General features: G+C 39.2%; 1 protein-coding gene across 1 annotated transcript in view; it reads right to left on the reverse strand.

Moving 5' to 3' along the window:
• Positions 1-17,435, reverse strand: part of zmat4a (zinc finger, matrin-type 4a) — a 164,689-nt gene that overhangs the window by 66,940 nt on the left and 80,314 nt on the right. Inside the window, exon 4 of the mRNA XM_053325597.1 lies at positions 15,782-15,938. Within this exon, the coding sequence (XP_053181572.1) occupies positions 15,782-15,938 (157 nt within the window). The remainder of the gene's footprint in view (positions 1-15,781; positions 15,939-17,435) is intronic.

Genomic DNA, 17,435 nt, shown 5'->3' on the forward strand with positions numbered 1-17,435 from the left:
TCAGGCAATTACCTTCCAGTACAGAGACCGATGACAGAGTGTGGAAAGGAGAATTTAAAGGCTGAGGCAAAACTCAAAAGGATAAAATTTCACTGTTTGTGGAGATGATGAAGAAGTCAGAGAACAAAAGGGAACGTAATCATTGATAGTAAAACAATTTAACAGGATTTGGATGTTCATAATGATGCTTAGTCACAGTTTTAAAGGAATAAATAATATTTTTTGGGAAACTATATGCTTTCTTGCGAAGAGTCGGATGAGAGGATTGATTTGATTTGTTAAATCAGTACAAAAACCAATGTGTAAAACCAAAAGTTCATGTTTCTGAGTCCCCGTGGGCCACAGTTCATCACATCCTCTTACATTTTATGAGTCTGCTGTACTGACCTTGCCATTCTCAGTCACCAAACAACTATGATTGAATTGTCCTAGCTTATCCACATGAGTCCCATTCACACAGCAGCAAGCATTGAAGGCAGTGAATTGTGAGGGGGGGAAAAAGCACCAAATTCTCTTACAGCTGCCAGAACTAAAGGGCCAGCGCACATTAATCTACACTGGCATTTAACATCAATGTTAATGTGCCAGGATTAGCTCAACAGTTAATTGGCACCCATAGGCCACAATACAAATAAAAACTGACATAATAGTGCTGCAACGAAGACTGGAGGAAGTGTATCACATCACTATGTCCTCACAGTGTTAAGCAACAACAATAATTACTGAAATGATAAATGACATGTATGTCTTCATTTCACACAGTAAACTGATGCCAGTATATGTTCATCTCAATTTATGCTTTTTTTTTTAATGTACAGAGATTTTGACATGCACACTGTCGACATCTATTCAATGTCAAAAATATCATATGTCACATAGGGTATGAGTGTCCATGCATGCAACCCCTTTATTCATAATAATGTACATACCTCTATCTTTTCAATGGTGTACCAAACCTCACATTACTGTATAGTAACATACTATATATTTTTTCCAAATCAACACGATAAAGACATGTCACCTTGAACAGCAAATTCAATTATGACTCTTTCTATTATGAATTTGTGATCCATTGACATTTAATATTTGCAAAACTTTCCTCGACCCGAGAAAGGCGATTTAAAAATATGCAACAATGTAAAGTCTGTGGGCCGAGCAGGAACTCGCCAGGGGCCAGCGGGAGGTACACTACTGCACATATTCTGTGGGCAACATAATGTGGAAGCAAACCCCAAGGCTAGATACTTCTTTATTTTCGGGTATTCAATGCTTACCATACATCCATGATTGTCACCATATAAAGTTGTTAGCGAACATGTTAACAAAAAACGCATGTTTAATAGACTGTATAAAAGAAATGGACGTAACATCCGTGATGTCACCCATTGGTTTGTGGACTGCTGCTCGGAAGCCAATAGTTTCGAATCTGGGCAGCGCCATCTTGAAAATTTCAGGCGCATGCTGGGAAAAATAAAAACACAGATTCTACTTATATGGGCATGAGGCGGTGCCATGGGCGTAGCCATGGGTGGAGCGGGGACGTTGCGATAGGTTGCGAGGGCTGGATCTCAAGGACATTGGTCAATCAACCTGTCAATCGTGATGTAGCCACGCCCTAATGAATACCCTGCTTTATCGTCAAATATAAAATCAGGGAGGCCAAAATGTCACAAATGAACATCATACTGCATTGAAGAAGGCTTTAAACTAGCGATTGAGACCATAAACACATTTTGAAAATGGAAGTGAATCATTTCTTTTCAGCAATGTCTGTTGGCTCCACCTCATTTTGCTGCTTCACATACAACTGTAATTAGTCAATACTTTGTACTGTTTCCTCAGTTTATTCTCTGAAAAAAACAAATCCCTCAGACTTGAAGAACAGAATCATCACGTCTTTCACTCACACTAGCAAATCAAGTTCACGCACTCAAACCACACTACACTACCGACATCTGGATGTAGATACAGGACTCAGTTTTGTTAGAACAGCCCTGACAAATCCAACTCTTTGACATGACTGTATACATTAAGACTCATCTGTTTGTTTGCATATGTTTACATTGTGTTTACAGGCAGAATCTTATGTTTATGTAATGAGTATAATGGTATATTGTTGTGTGGATATTTGCATGATTGTGTGGAATATTTACAGGCTGTGAATACAAACCTCCTTCGGGAAAAATACGTCTTTATCTTATATCTTTATTTCCACTAACTCCTGACAAAAATAATCATAATCATCTGATCCATTGTTGTGTAAGTGAAGCTTTAACCAAACATCATCACATGTGGGATAAAAACCACAATCTCCGGTATGTAAGTCCAAACCACAATACTAGTACAGTAGATTGCTCTTAGATTGAGTAAGAATCTACGGTATTAAAAAGAAGTGTGAAAAAAACATTATAGAAAGTTTCTTGGATTGATCTCTTGCGTTACAGCTGCCCACAAGTTAAGACCGGAGAGGAAAATGAGCAAAGAGGAGAAACTCAGGCAAATAATTTTCTTGGAATACACAAGAATTAAAGGGGTGTGATTGCAAGACCCAAGCAAAGATCATTTATCATCATCAGTGCAACCTCTTCATACAGTGTCCTCTGCCAGCGCCAGCGCTCTGATTTAATATTCCCACTGCTTTTTATGGCAGAGTGTCCGGGACCATTCGTCTAGCGGCCCACTAGATTTACCTAAAGTCTTTACGTTGGATACGAGGTGGCGGACTCCTCGTTCATAACGGCCTGTGTTATTGCAGGAAAGTCCTCCAGTCTCATGGATAACCCAGCAGGCACGTAAAGGAATGGAACCCTTTCCTCCCATTTAGTGCATCATTAGAGTCATACTGTTTAACACCCCTCTGTGCTTTGATTGAGAGTTCGGAGCAGTTCAGGAGGCGGTGAATCGTTGCCGTCACCAAGAGGCAGATGGTGTTGGCACCTGCTGCGCAAAGGACACTTAGACTCTGTAAAAAAGCCCTCGCCCCCTTTCTTAATATTACAGGGTTAAGAGTCAGCAAGATAGAAATGCGCCTGCACAGAGATTATTTTCATGAGCTTTGGACCTATAGCACTAAGCACTAGTAACACACACTAAAAAAACACTCTGAGAGGATTGCAGTTTTTCTCCTGGAGCCCTAGAATTATTTTGACATTGATGTCTGAGAAGAACATTTTTTAGGGAGAATCATCAGTACACCAGGGTATGAATCATCTGAGCCTGATGGTCTTGATTTATCATCATCAAGTCAAGGAGACAGTACACATGCCACATTTCATAATGACAGCCTCCTAGCTGGTTAGTCAGAGGACACACACACACACACACACACACACACACACACACACACAATGCAGTGGTTTATTGGCCTGATAGGCCACACTGCTGTCTGACCAAATGAGGTTGAAGGGTTTTGCCTGTTGGTTCAAATTGTAAAAAAAGAAAGTAGAATGAAGTAATCCAGCACAATGACTTACCATGCAGCATTTCTTGAAATTCAGTCCAGTTCTAGTGCTCATACATGTTTTAATGATACATTTTTATGAAGGGTACATTGAGCAATACAAGTATGTTACAGCAGATATTTCTACGACTATGTTTGGGTTAAGGCTGCTGGATGATTTTCTGCTCTGCTTTCCTCTGTAAATGTCTTCAAACTTAATGCTTCCAGGTGTTGTGTTTGCAGAGAGACAAAGCAGCTAACCCCAACCCTGAAACAATTCTGACTCATCTTGTTAATGTAACATTTCATAATGCAAAGCAGATACCAAGGTACTGTTGGGAACTGCAGGAGGAAAATAAATTACATACATGAAAAAACAAGACACAGTGTACAGCAGTTGCATCATGTTGTAATGCTCATTGTGTAGAGCGGCAAACTGCTGTTTAGTTTTTGGACGATTTGCGAACTTTGCTAATCTCCTCAGTTTTTTTTACCTAGTGCCATTATCTGGTCAAAATTTCACAGAGATCACAAATGGCTACACCAAAGAACATGTTAAATAATCTAACAGTTGTCAACCATTTTAATCAAAACCACAAATTTCAACCTGTCTGTAGGGCTATCCTCTAGGGAACATGAATGCCTGCACCAAATCTGACGTCCATCCATCCAATAGTTGTCGAGATAAATTCATCTGGACCAAAGTGAATGCTGCCATCCCTACTGCTAACAACGCAATGATACATGAGTCAAAAGCTTCCTCCATGTTCTTTTTTAATCTCAGCAATGATACATGAGTCAAAAGTTATTTTGTTCTTTTTTAATCTCAGCACCAGGATTTAAAATGTAATTAAGCCTCTGTGCTTTACACACGGCCAGGCTCAAGGTTTCTACAGTAGGAACCTTTGCAGTAGAGTGCTTGACATTTACACATTAACCAGATTTCCATTTCAAGATGTTACTAGCCAGACAATTGCTTTTCCCTCTCAATTTTTGGACTGATAAAATTACACTTCTAAATATGAAAATATAAAGACTGAAACACTGTCTGCTTTCTGGTATCTTAATTTACCCACTGCCACCTTTCATCTAATTCATTTTTATCCTGCGAGCAAATTCTCATGTATATGCATATAAATATCTATTGAAGGCACTGTTAGCGGGTTATATTTGTGTGCCTGACATTAGTGTAGGAACGAATGATGCAGGTTTCATTCATTTTTCTGCAGAATGGAGAGCCTAGGTAGCTGCTGAGCTGTTTAAATGTGAAGACTTCATTGTAGGTGGCCAGCACGTCTACATAGAAATCCTCCTTCCTTCCTGTAATTCAAATTGATTCTGATTCAGATAGTGGCTCTCCTCTCCTTCAGAGCATATTTTCTATGGCAACAATTACTCATACTCACATCACTTACCGTCGGTCTCCAGGGAGATGTACCAAGTACCACCCTACGTGGATGAAAAGCTTACATTTCAAAAGGCAGCTTTACACAAACAGCCGAACTGTATTTTTACATTAATGCAAATGCATTTTTACAAACTACAAAGAAAAAGAGTTTCATGGGCGAAGAATTAAGTAAATTAGGTTTTAATGCAAACAACACTCCGCTCATGGACTTCATATGCTTGCTGTGTTGGCTCTGTTGGCTGTCAATTTACATTACAATCTAATTCGTGAATTCAGCTCTTATTTCATCTCCTTTGTCTTTTAGGAGGCTGTTTATATGAAAATTAAGCTCACCATTGACGAGTCTGGTTTAATGAAAGAGAACGAAAAAAGAATCCATTAAGAGGCTGTTTCTATGTGCCACACTAATACAACATTTCCTCAGCTGAAGTAGAACATGTCATTTCGCCTGCGCTAGTTCAGAGCGCTGAGTTGTGTTTAAAGCCAAATCCCCTCCTTGCATGGCATTTGTATGCAGACAGAGACGCAGTACAAAGTAGACCTATTTAGTGTGAACAGAGTTATAAATCTGAGGAGATTCAGCATCTTTGAGGAGAGGGGATCAAAGTGCTCTGAATCCATGCAGTTATCTCTTCCTACAATGCTGTTCCCTTTTGGGGGGGCTTTCCGCTCCCCACTCCCTCTCTCCTCTTCCTACAAAAAGCTTGCCTGTACATGAGTCAGAAAATGAAACATTCTCTGAGATTCTCAATCTGTCTCTGTGGAAGACTCACTGCAAGCTGTGCAGGCCATGGAAAGTAAACAACAACAACAACAACAGAAGCAAGAATCTTCATCCTGGAGATTTATTTATCTCTTCTGTTGAATCTGCACTGAATCTGACTCTAAGTTGAAAAAAAGGTAACAACTTATATTTTATTGTTGTTCCAAGTACTGTTAAACAGCTACAGCATTCTATGGTAGCTAATAGAATACACACAAGATCCTTTGGTTGCGCAAACCAGTGCTAATATTGTAAATAAAAGACAATGATTAATGAGATTGAAATACTTTAACAAATAAAATCAAAGAACAATAACACATGGGAAAACTGACAAATTAATTACTGTTTTAATGCCAAGTCTTATTCAGCAACCTAAGTCCATCTGCAGAGGCACCCATTGTATATCTCTGTGATATCCTGCACTACCAGAAAACCTCTCTTCTTGACTTATTGCATGAATAAGCAGTATGACTTTCATTAATGTCTCTGCCAGTGATGCTAGCTAATGTAACTTCTTGGAATAAACTTGGACTACATTTAATTACAATCCCTCAGAAAAAAAAAACAAACAAGTTATGACAAACCACAAAACATGCAGGCTAACACAATGATTAAAAAAAGAGTAAGCTAACATCACGTTAGCATGGACTCTAGACGTTACTTTCAGTAGGCTATCTTTGTGTTGCTATCAGAAGGAATAACTGCCGCATTAATGTAGACTGTTAACCATCTAAATCTTCTTAGAAGGACACTGAAGAAACATTACTGCCTAAAGCAACACCCAGACACTAACCAGTACTTCTAACTGCTGGCCCAACACTAACAACAACACACTAACATCACTACCGTGCCTTTTTTGTATGAAATGTAAGATTTTTCAATGCTTCTTAAGACTTTTTTTAACTGGTAAAGAGGTGTCTACATGGAGCATTTTCTTTCTGTTTGTGCTTCTAAACTGATTCTAATTGGAATATTAGTCTCCATGTAAACCCTGCTACTGTCTGATACTCTTCACAGGTAATACGCACAAGATCAGCTAACCTTCTGATAGATGAGAACAACATCTGCAGACCATGGTGACTGTACATATTAAATATGACAACAGCCATAGCCTCAAAAGGGAAGACATATAAACCAAAAATGAATAAAATTTACAACTAAACCTAAATCTATATCGGGTGCTATAAAGTAGCTTCAGCTTTATATGGATCTCAGAATTGAGCATATGTACTGCTGCACTGCATAAGAATGTCAGCAGATTCCCCCCAATGAAAATGTAAAACAGTCTGAATGCTGAGGCAGCTCATTTCTATACTTTGAGAAATTGCAAGGAACCAGAAGGAGGCAATTTAGAAATAAGGAAGTCCTTTAAGTGCGACTGCCATGATTTATAAACTTTAACTTTTGGTTAACTGTTAACAGGTTGAGACATTTAGAGTCAGCAGATAATCATCCTAGCTCAATATGAAGGAATAGAGTTGTGGTCCTTGTGAAAATTTTAGCTCCAGAATTCTCCAAATCACATCCCAGTAAATCAGTGCTGGGATAATATTTCCACACATTAAGCTGCAGATGTTAAAGGATGTGACATTCATGGCAGTTATTGTGCTTAGGCCCAGACAATTGGAAACGGTCCAGCATGTGGAACTAGTGCTTAGAGAGACCCCATTAGCCATGTGGAGGAATATTAAAATACATGTGGCAGTGATTATATAAAAATACAAATGACCAATTAACATTCATTCAGCCTGAGCTGGAGAAAAAGAAGCTAAATAGGAATCACAAACACATGCATCACTTGCAGTTTAACTAAAAATACATGCATGTGCTATATGGGTCAGAGGAAATATTCACATTAACACAACTGTAGCAGAGTAATGGCTAATTTATGGCAAGTGGCTCAACACTGTGTCGCTAGAAAGAAATGATGTATTACGTTGCCACGGAGATTGTAGTTTTCATTAAAATTCCTTGTTGAGATTTTAGACTGTAACTTTAGATAGCTTGTATTGTCCTTATTTAATTAGTCCTGATTGGAATGATATAATGTAAACAAGCCAGCAGGAGGATAGCGTCTGGTTGCCATGGAGATGATTGAAACCTTTTGCCAAAGTCTAAATTGAAAAGGTCACATGATCATTTCATTTCTGTTGACTTAATAAAAATGTTGAGCAATCTACCATAAATCAGCTTTAAAGGGCAAACAGGGCTTGTTTGCTAGATTATAGATAGCCTATGTGAAATGTGTGTAATATAATAGCTGAGGATACAGCCTACAGTATGTGGAAGAAAATGTAGGAAATGTAGATGGGACAGACATTTTCAGCAGCCTATTTAAAAGCCAATAACACACTCTTTCTCTGTCTACCAGTATCTCAAGTCTTTATCTGAAATATCATGAGAGTTCAGGTGTTACAGGAAGACAGCTAAATATTAAGTCATGACAACAACTCAATTCTTCTCCTTGAGCAAGACTTTGTGAAACACAGTAACAAACCAATGGGATCATGCCAAAGGTAAAGAAAAAAAAAGTTTCATTTCTCTGTATCACTCTTTCCATGATGTTGTAACCTAGGTGACAGACGCTCTTCCATGTGACGTCACGTACCTATCCTTCCACAGCAGGTGACAATGACAGAAGAGGGGGGAGAGAAGTGTAGTCCGAGTTCATCTCGTGAATCACCATGGCCGTGTCTTGACAGGTTTCTGTTTCTGTTGTTTTTGTTAGCTTTGGTAAATACCTGAATGTGTTTCCTTAAATTCGTGTTTGACGTCACTTGTCATTTTTTGCCAGGCTGTTACTGTTTGGAGCAGGTCTTTCTTATTTTGCTCCTGTGGTTTGAACCAAGTTATTGAGGTCATTAGTCCTCCAAATGTGCCTTAAATGAAGCATACATACAAACACAAGTGTACTTCCCCCACAGTAGCACATACACACCACCTGTTTTTTGTGATTATGGGAGTATGTTTTTTGTTGCTTTTTGTTGCCATGGTTTTGTGGCAGTAAAAGCAGAGATAACAGTTTAATAAACTATTGAACTGAACATTTTCTGTTTGTCTTAAAGTTTTATTTATCACTACATAGCAATGACTTGGGATTAAGTTGGTTCGATGTTTAAAGCTTTGATGTAATTAAGCTACTTTTGTCATTTTATTATAGCTCAGCTTGCTACATTTTTCTGGTGGGTAGCTTCAGTGTAGTGAAGCTTCATTTAATGTAAAGTAACTAGTAGCTTAGCCCTAACCCTAACCCTAACCCAACGCTGTCCACCTGCCAATTGAATAGTGATGTACACCAGCTGTCCAAAAGGGGAAAAGGCATCAGACAAAGTTCATGAGGTTCTCCCAGGACAATATAGAAACAGTACGTTCTCATCAGTGTTTATCGAACAGTACCTTCCTGGATGTTTGGTGTTTGAGGTGAATGAGGGAAAAAAAGCTTGGCACAGACAAGAGTTTTTGCAACTGTATCCAGCTGACAGGAGGCTGGAAAAACAGAGGAGTCCCGAGAGGCAGGGAGATCAACAGAGGATCTCGGCCAGTCAGCTGATGTTACTTATGTAGAAATCAATAGCCTGGGCCTCCCGGTGCCCTGGATTTATCTTCCTGACATTTTCTATTTGTGACAGATCTGGGTGCTTGTACAATAGAGGTGTTTTAAACTACTGTTTCAGAGGATAAAACAAGCCCAGCCCAAAGCTAGCACTTCTATTGATTAAACTGGAATATGGGTCGTTTGAACAGGGGCAACAGGCCTTTATAGACATACTTAGAATCTTCCTTTGATGAATCTTCTGCAATATATTTGTAAGTATTAATAGGGAGTGTGTGAGAGAGAAAAATAAAAAAAAAGTGTTTTTGCTTGAGGCAAATACATGTGTCTGATATTTGTATTTCATCATATCTATGAATATTAATGGGGAGGTTTACTGTTCCATTATAAATGCTGTTTCATAGTTTCATACTCCACTCTGAAAATGATCCCAGCAAACGATGAATAAAAGCACATTTTGAAATGTTTTGTGAAGAACAAAGTCAAATATGAAGTTTCTGAATCTCTCAACTGCTCTTAACTAGAGATGGTAGTATCATCTGTTGGTCTTTCAGGCCACCACTTGGGTCCACATTGTAATACAAATATCTAATGGATAAGCATGAATTGTGGCACAGATGTCCTTTGTGGCAATACCATGAATTCTAATGACTTTGGTGATCTGCTACCTTTACCATTAGCGCCGCCAGCAGCTCAAAGTTTTTAATTATCCTGTGAAATATCTAGACATCTGCTGGATGGATTGGTACTCAATTGGGTACAGATATTCATAGTTTTCAGATCATTCCTCCTGACTTTTCCTTTAGCACCTTTAGGTTGAGGTCGACATTTGTGGTTTAGAGTGAAATGTCTCAACAATATTTGGATAGATTTCCATTAAATTTGTTGCACCCATTCCTGACTCCCACAGGATCAATAGTGACATCTTTAATGATCTCCTGACTTATCTCTTACACCAGCATCAGATCAAAATACCTGCTACCCTTTGTGTTTAGTTCTAATCGGCAAATGTTAACTTGCTAACATGCTAACCTTAGATGGTGAACATGGTAAACATTATACCAATAGCCTTTAGTCTTGTTCCGATGTGTCTGTCCAATGTGTCCCAGTAGTTTGCTGTGTGACAATACGATTGATGGCCTTGTCACCCCCTCTTTTGGCCGGGATGGAGCTGCCTCTGTTCTGAACCATTGGCCACAGATGGCATGCTTAATGGCTATGTCTGTCACTGACAAGGGGCGAAGAGAGCAAATAGCAAAGGGCGCTGTTTGAACACGGAATCATCAGACTACAACCAGTGCTGTTAGAAAGCAAGGTTTAAACATTCAATCAAACAGTAGTAGTTCTCTACACCTGAAGCCACTGTATGTTTGACTATTTGATCTACTGACTGATTATTAGACGTATCAGTCACCAAACTATCTCCTTGTAGGAAAACATGTTTGCTCAGTGCCTTCAAATAATTGTCTGCTGGATCTAGTTAGAAAGGTTCTATCAACAACCACCAAACACATGTAACAATAACTACAATTTCAGTTTTTTAAAAATCAATAATGGCTGTACAAATGTTGTCCTCTCTACAAAGAAATATTAAAAGTATTGTTTAATTCAAAGACATAAAACTGAAATAGAAAATCATCACTATTGAGAGCCTGGATCCAGACAAGGTCTGATTGTTTTCCACTTGACTCTGAACAGTTCTCTGGCAGATTAATCTTCTTTTGATTGACGAAGCAATCAATTGACTTGCTGGAATTTAGGTCTGCCCACAAAATGTTTATGAGTCATATTATAAGTTGTGTGGTTTTAACTCAAAGCATATTTTATTAGTTGAAGCACCAGACTTTTAAGTTTTCACTACATCACTGTAGCCTAACTCTAACCCTAACTCTTTTATAAAACCAACCTTATTTCTCAAAATGATAATGATTGTACATATAACTGTAATGGAATTAAAGAAGGATAACAGAAAAGGAAGACAGAACTAAACTATTAAACTTAAACCAGGACCTGAACTTTTTTATCTATTTGCACAGTTATAGAACAGTTATAGAGGAATGCATAAGTAAACAGAGCTAACTATAACTACAGCTAAATGCATGGTATGTCCCTGGTGTAGGGGAACCTTTGCATACTCACATGTAATGCTCTTACGTTTCTTATGCTGCTTCACTACACAAAAAAAGAGATCAAATGTGTTTGCCCTTCAATAGTTTACCCATGAATTAAAAAGGAAACACAGTATGGAGAATAAATAAAAACTTCACTTTGGCGTCAGGCTTTGTTTCGATCACTCTCTAAGAACATAAATATTTCAACCAGCCAAAGGAAGAACAGAGAGAGAGATTGATGCTAACCTGGAATAAAAAAGAACAGAGCAGGTGGAGGCTCGGCTGTTAATGCAGCACAGGAAGCAGCAGCAGCAGCAGCACATGCTCAACATTTGATCGTGACAGTTGTACAAACCCAGCTGACAGAGGTGACCCAGAGCAAATTTATCCTGAACAAGCTCTTCAGATTTCTTCTGTCCCACTTTCTATACTTAACTGCTATTCCAGTGCTGCTGCAGTGAAAGGAATTATAATATTTCTTTATTTTTTCAGCTAGAGAGTTCAAGGATTGATACAACCGAACCTTAACTCAAAAGACAAGGTTTGCCTGCTGATCTACTGATTCAATCCACTTTATAGGGAAGAAAAGCTACGGTGGCTGAGACAGTGCTAATGCAGCATAAATTCAGTCCGACAATAGGAGACTTCAGATAATACAGCTATAAAAATGCAGCATCTTAACACAGCATCAGTCAACAGAAAAACGTCCAACAAAATGAAAAAGAAAAGGGAAGTGTTGAGGGAAATCTGAGAGCGCAGACTAAAACACAAAAGCTGAGAAGTGCATATAAACGACTTGGTCAACTGGAGCGCCAACAAGCCCCGGGTAAACAAACATAGCTCAAGGCTGATTTATTCACATTCACAATGCTCGCTGTGGACTCAGGTGTTGGGCTCCAGAACAATCTCAAAATATAATGTTTGCCGTGTTTCTCGTTTACTTGCCCCCCCTCGTGAACTTCGCTCATTATTCTCACCGCTGCCAATTTGTAAGCGGATTCAAGGTGAGCAGCTGTCAGAGGATCAAAACAACAGCAGACTTCAGTCACCCCAAGGTAAAGAGCAGTTGGTGATTAAATCTAAATAACGCGTAGACACACACAGACAGGAAGAACCAGCCGACAACACCAGCTTGTTGGGCTGCTGTTAGTAAGTTGTAATTGGCCCAAAAAATCAAAACATACAGCTTTTTTTATGTAAACCACATTAAGAGTGTACAGACATTCTACTGTAAGGGCTCTGTGGGGCTTTGGGCTAAATCACTTCAGCCTGCTAATATTCCCACAATGAGAAACGTCAGCATACTAATGTTTAGCAAGTCTAATGTTCTGTCATATTCACCATCTTAGTTTTGCCTGTTAGCTGCTAACCTTTGCTAATTAGCACTAAAAAATACAGGTAAAGCTATTATGGGTATCATATCACTAATTTCGATCTGATGATGGCACTAAAGGAAAAGCCAAGACATATCCCTCAAAACCAGAAATGTCAACCTCATGATGGTGCTAGTGGAAGAGTCAACAAATCATCTAGTGACCATGAATGTACAAAATGTTTCAGTACTATATTGAGTTATTTCACACCTGCTGGTGGCAAAAGATAAAGAATCATGAGATCACGAAAGTGCTGAATATTGCTCCTCTGGGTACCAAATGTCATGGTAATCCATGCAATAGTTGTGGAGACATTATACCAAAAAACCACAAATGTCAACCTCATGATGGTGCTAGTGGAAGAGTCAAGGAATCACCAATCACCAGCAGGATAAATCTAGTGACCATAAATATCTGTACACAATTTCCCAGTACTATCCTGAGTGATTTCCCAGAATAAGTGAAAACCTAACCTATTGGTGGTGAAAGATAAAGAATCATGAGGTCACCAACGTACTGAGTATCCCTCCTCTGGGAACCATGAACATCTGTAAGAAATGTCCTGGAAATCCATTCAATAGTTGTGGAGACATTATACTGAAAACTAGGCCTGTCACGATAACTACTTTTGTTGAAATATATATTGTGTCAGAAATAATAGCGATAAATGATACTAGTATTTCTCAACCTGGTGGCACCAGAAGAAAAAACAGTAGATCACCAAAGTCAGTAAGATTCATCCTTTGGGGACTACGAATGACTGTCCAGCATTTCAGAGCAATTCATCCAATAGTTGTTGAGGTATTTCAGTCTTTAGCAAAGTAGTGGAGCAATCAACAAACCAACAGATTGACAATCCTTGGAGCCTCTGCCTGAGAGCACACAACAGCAGTTCTGCCTTAATCATCTCCCCTTATTGTTAATATCTGGAAGTTGGTAGGTCTGTCCCAGAGAAAGGAACATACGTACTGTTAGATAACAGAAACTCAAAAATGATCAGCACCACAGCATAACACTGCCAAAATGTGCTAAATTGTTGTTGAATCCCATTTAAACGTACAATCCAGCATTTACAGATGTGTCTTCGTATCACTCAACTTCTATTTTTGTAATAAGTTTGCTGGAGAGGACAGTAGGAGAAAGTGCTGACGTCTCAAGGTGAGTTCAGACGTAACGGTTGGATGGATTGAGGGCAGAACGTGTGCAAAGACTGAAAGTGGATTGGAGACACATACAGTGAGTTGGCAGCTGAGCATAACAAATGATCATGCTAATGAAAGGTCTGTATAAATGTCAGTCCAAGGTTCCATTTGCCAACATTGTATGCATTGTTCCTTTTCCTCTAAGGATAGAGTTAGTGTTACCAAAAGAAGGCTGGTGATTTATAATCTTTAATATCAGAACTGCAAGATCATGTCCAGATGGGATTGGTACCGCGGGACAATGCTGACAGTGCTATGTAATACCATACATTGCATCTGGTTATTTTAAGCTTCATAGAGTATACTCAAACTTTTATTACTGCCATAAATTACTGAGGTTCCACGTGATAAACATTCCTATCAGATCTAACAAGCAAAGCATATTTAGTTGATGACTTGCATACATATAATAAAATTTTAGTAGACACGAGGGATTATTCTCAGAGGCCAAGGGTTGTGTAAAATTCACTCATAAAAATGACCGTAGGTGTGATTGAATTCACTGAACCATCACTGTAAAACTAATATTAGTTCATGAGTACTGCTCTGGTCATGTTACTGTTATCTGGACAGAAAAGCTGACACTTTTTCTTTTCTTTTTTTGGTTAGACCACAGATGTCTTACATTCTCACAAACCTTACACTCATGTTCTGCCTCTAAGGTTAGAAATATTGGCTGATTAGTTGGTTGGACCACCACTTTAAAATACATCTCAACAACGGTGGAATGGATGGTCAAGATCCCTGGTCCTCAGAGAAGGAATCCTAATGACTTTGGTGATCCCTTGATCCAATTTTCCTCTTGCATCACCAGCTCTTCAAAGTTTTGACTAAAACATTAAAAGTGGAAGTGAATACCAACTAAATTTGTACAGACATTTATGGTTCCCTGAGGATAAACCCTAATTATTTTGCTGATCCCCCAACTTTTATTCAAGCACTACCAGCAGGTTGATATCTGTAGTTATGAGTGAAATTTGGATGGACTATTGGATGGATTGCCATGAAATTTTGGCTCACAAAGTCCAATTTGGTGTCAAGAAACTCTTACAAATACTGTAAATCTGAATGTACTGATAGTGTTGCCAGCAAACAAAGTACTGTACGTACAAACATCTTAGACTACACACCTAGAATACATCTTGAAGTCGAAAAACTGATTCAAACTTATAAAGGTAGTATCTGGCAAACTAGAAATGTCAGGGAGCTTTAAGTAAGGCGGTGTATCGGCAAAGGTCAATGCTAAGAATATCTTTGTGAACCTGTAAACATGTTGAGGTTGAAGTGGGTTTAAATCACAGACCTGCAGCTGGAATACCTGATGATGATGTCCACCAAAGAAGCTGCTTTTCAAAGACAATGGTATCTAGGTAGCCTTCACCATACATAGGTAAAGGGGTAAAGAGTGGGTGAAACCTCTACAAAAACCACTACAAATAACAAATAACTACAAAACAAAACAAGTACACAGAAGATCCATCAGCAACAATAGTAGAAGTAATGATTCCTCTAGGCATCGGCCATGCTGCAGTATAGATTTGGCCTTAGGGCTCCTGCAGTTTATTGTGACCCCTACAGCACCTCTATATGTACATGGTGTTTCACAGTGTGCCTGCACCCTACTGAACAATAATACATCAGACAATGGATGTTGTTAGGATTCCAACATTTCAGAGTGTGAAAATGTGGAGACAACACACACACACACTGTAAATTATGTGCTACATAATTTTTTAAAATCAATTACAAGGTTCTCCTCCACTTCACATGCACATAGCAACACCTCCAAACGTGTTCGACACATATGGCATCCTGCGTCTCATCCCTTAATTATTTTTTCTTTTCAATAATAAATAAATCCCCTTTGGACGTGTGACGCTTCTCTATCATTTATACCCACAATGCATTTCTAACAAGGGGGGGGGGGTATACCTTTGGTTGTGATGGCAGGCTGCTCCCCCAGTAGCAGTTTTAGCCTCTTGGCGTGGATTTTACCCTGGTAGTGTGACTGTGCGACCACTGCTGAGGTGAAGGACATGTTACACAGCGTGCAGCACTTGTTCTTGTCCACGTCGCCTTCATCGCTGCCCTGAAAAACAAAAACACAAAAAAACTCACTGTGACACATCAATGATACTTCAAAGAATCCGTCATTATGGGAGCTTTTAAACCAGGATTCAATCAAACATGTCGAATGTATAATTGAAGAAAACACAATATACTATTCTAGCAAGGCAGCTGCACATTGAACACATCACTAATCTCTAGAGTGTGTGATTCAAGGGAGGGGAGGGGAGGGGGGGGGGGGTGCAACACTCATCGCCTAAAGTGTTTAGATCCTGGTGGGATGCAAATGGAGTCGACTCTGTGTTTTAAGGGGTGATAGTGGGGCCAATACAGCTGATGGTAGACCGCTTCCTGAGCCTCCATCTGTGCAAGCTGTACCAAAACCCATTATCCTCAGAGAGAGAACGGCGAGGACACACAGAGACTCGCCACGCAGCAAGAGATGGATACTACTGTGTCTTTTTTTTGTTCTTTTTTTTGCAAAGAGAAGTGAGAGGGAGGAGAGGAAACAGTGCCCCACCAGGCAGGCCGGGTCAAGGAAGGGCTGATACTCTGAGTGGAGCATGAGGAGAGGCAAGTGAACTCTGTGACCTCGTTCAGATGTCTGTTCCTCCGTCTGGCGCATTCTAGCAGATACAAACAGGCCTGAGTGTGCGGAAATGAGTGTGTGTGTGTCTTTTCAGTTGAATTGTCTCAGCTTGAGACCGACTGAGATAATGAGCTCATTCACCTTCATGATGTATTCCTAACACTAACTGTTTAGGTTGTACAGTGTGTTCCTGCTTATGTGGCTTTTTGTAGGCCAAGGATGCTGATGTGCTGACAGCTCCTGTTTTTCATCTTCAATAACATTAAAGTCAAACTGAAATTAAAAATAAATTTTTGCTAAAAGGAAAGTCTGAGGTAACACGTCAAATTATGTTCAACATATGTGAAAAAAAGTTGTTTTAAAGCTCTTTTTGGGTCTAGAGGATGCTGTGTGAAATCTGCTAAATTGTGATGTGAAGTGATGCATGATTTCAAGGCTACGTTAATTGTTATTAGCATGACACACCCTAAAATGGTAAAAAATGTCAGTACAGACTACAGTTAGACCCATGAAAGAATAGCTAGCTAGCTAGGAACCCTCATTTCAACAAAACAGGAAAACACGATTATGGCATAGCATGCACAATCTATAATGTCGGTGAATGTACACAGGCATCATTCAAAGATGTTCATTTGGCTGTTTCTTTCATATGTACATTTCTTTTATTACATTTTACTTAATTTCCGTTTCAACCTGCAAGCTGGCAGGTGTTGGATGAATCATTCAGCTTGCTCAGTGTGGAAGTTCACACATTGCATTGGTGAGATTTGGTAGGTGTGCACGTCAAGTCCTGCGCAACCTATAGTTATTCATAACACCTTCCTCTGTGTAGGTTAGCAGAGACGTTATATAAGTATAACTCCACATTTAAATGTGTACAAAAGTGGTTGTATCCATTCTTGGAAAATAGAATATGCAGAAAAAGTGTTA

The sequence above is a fragment of the Scomber japonicus genome, chromosome 9 (assembly GCF_027409825.1).
Source record: "Scomber japonicus isolate fScoJap1 chromosome 9, fScoJap1.pri, whole genome shotgun sequence".
Lineage (NCBI taxonomy): Eukaryota > Metazoa > Chordata > Actinopteri > Scombriformes > Scombridae > Scomber > Scomber japonicus.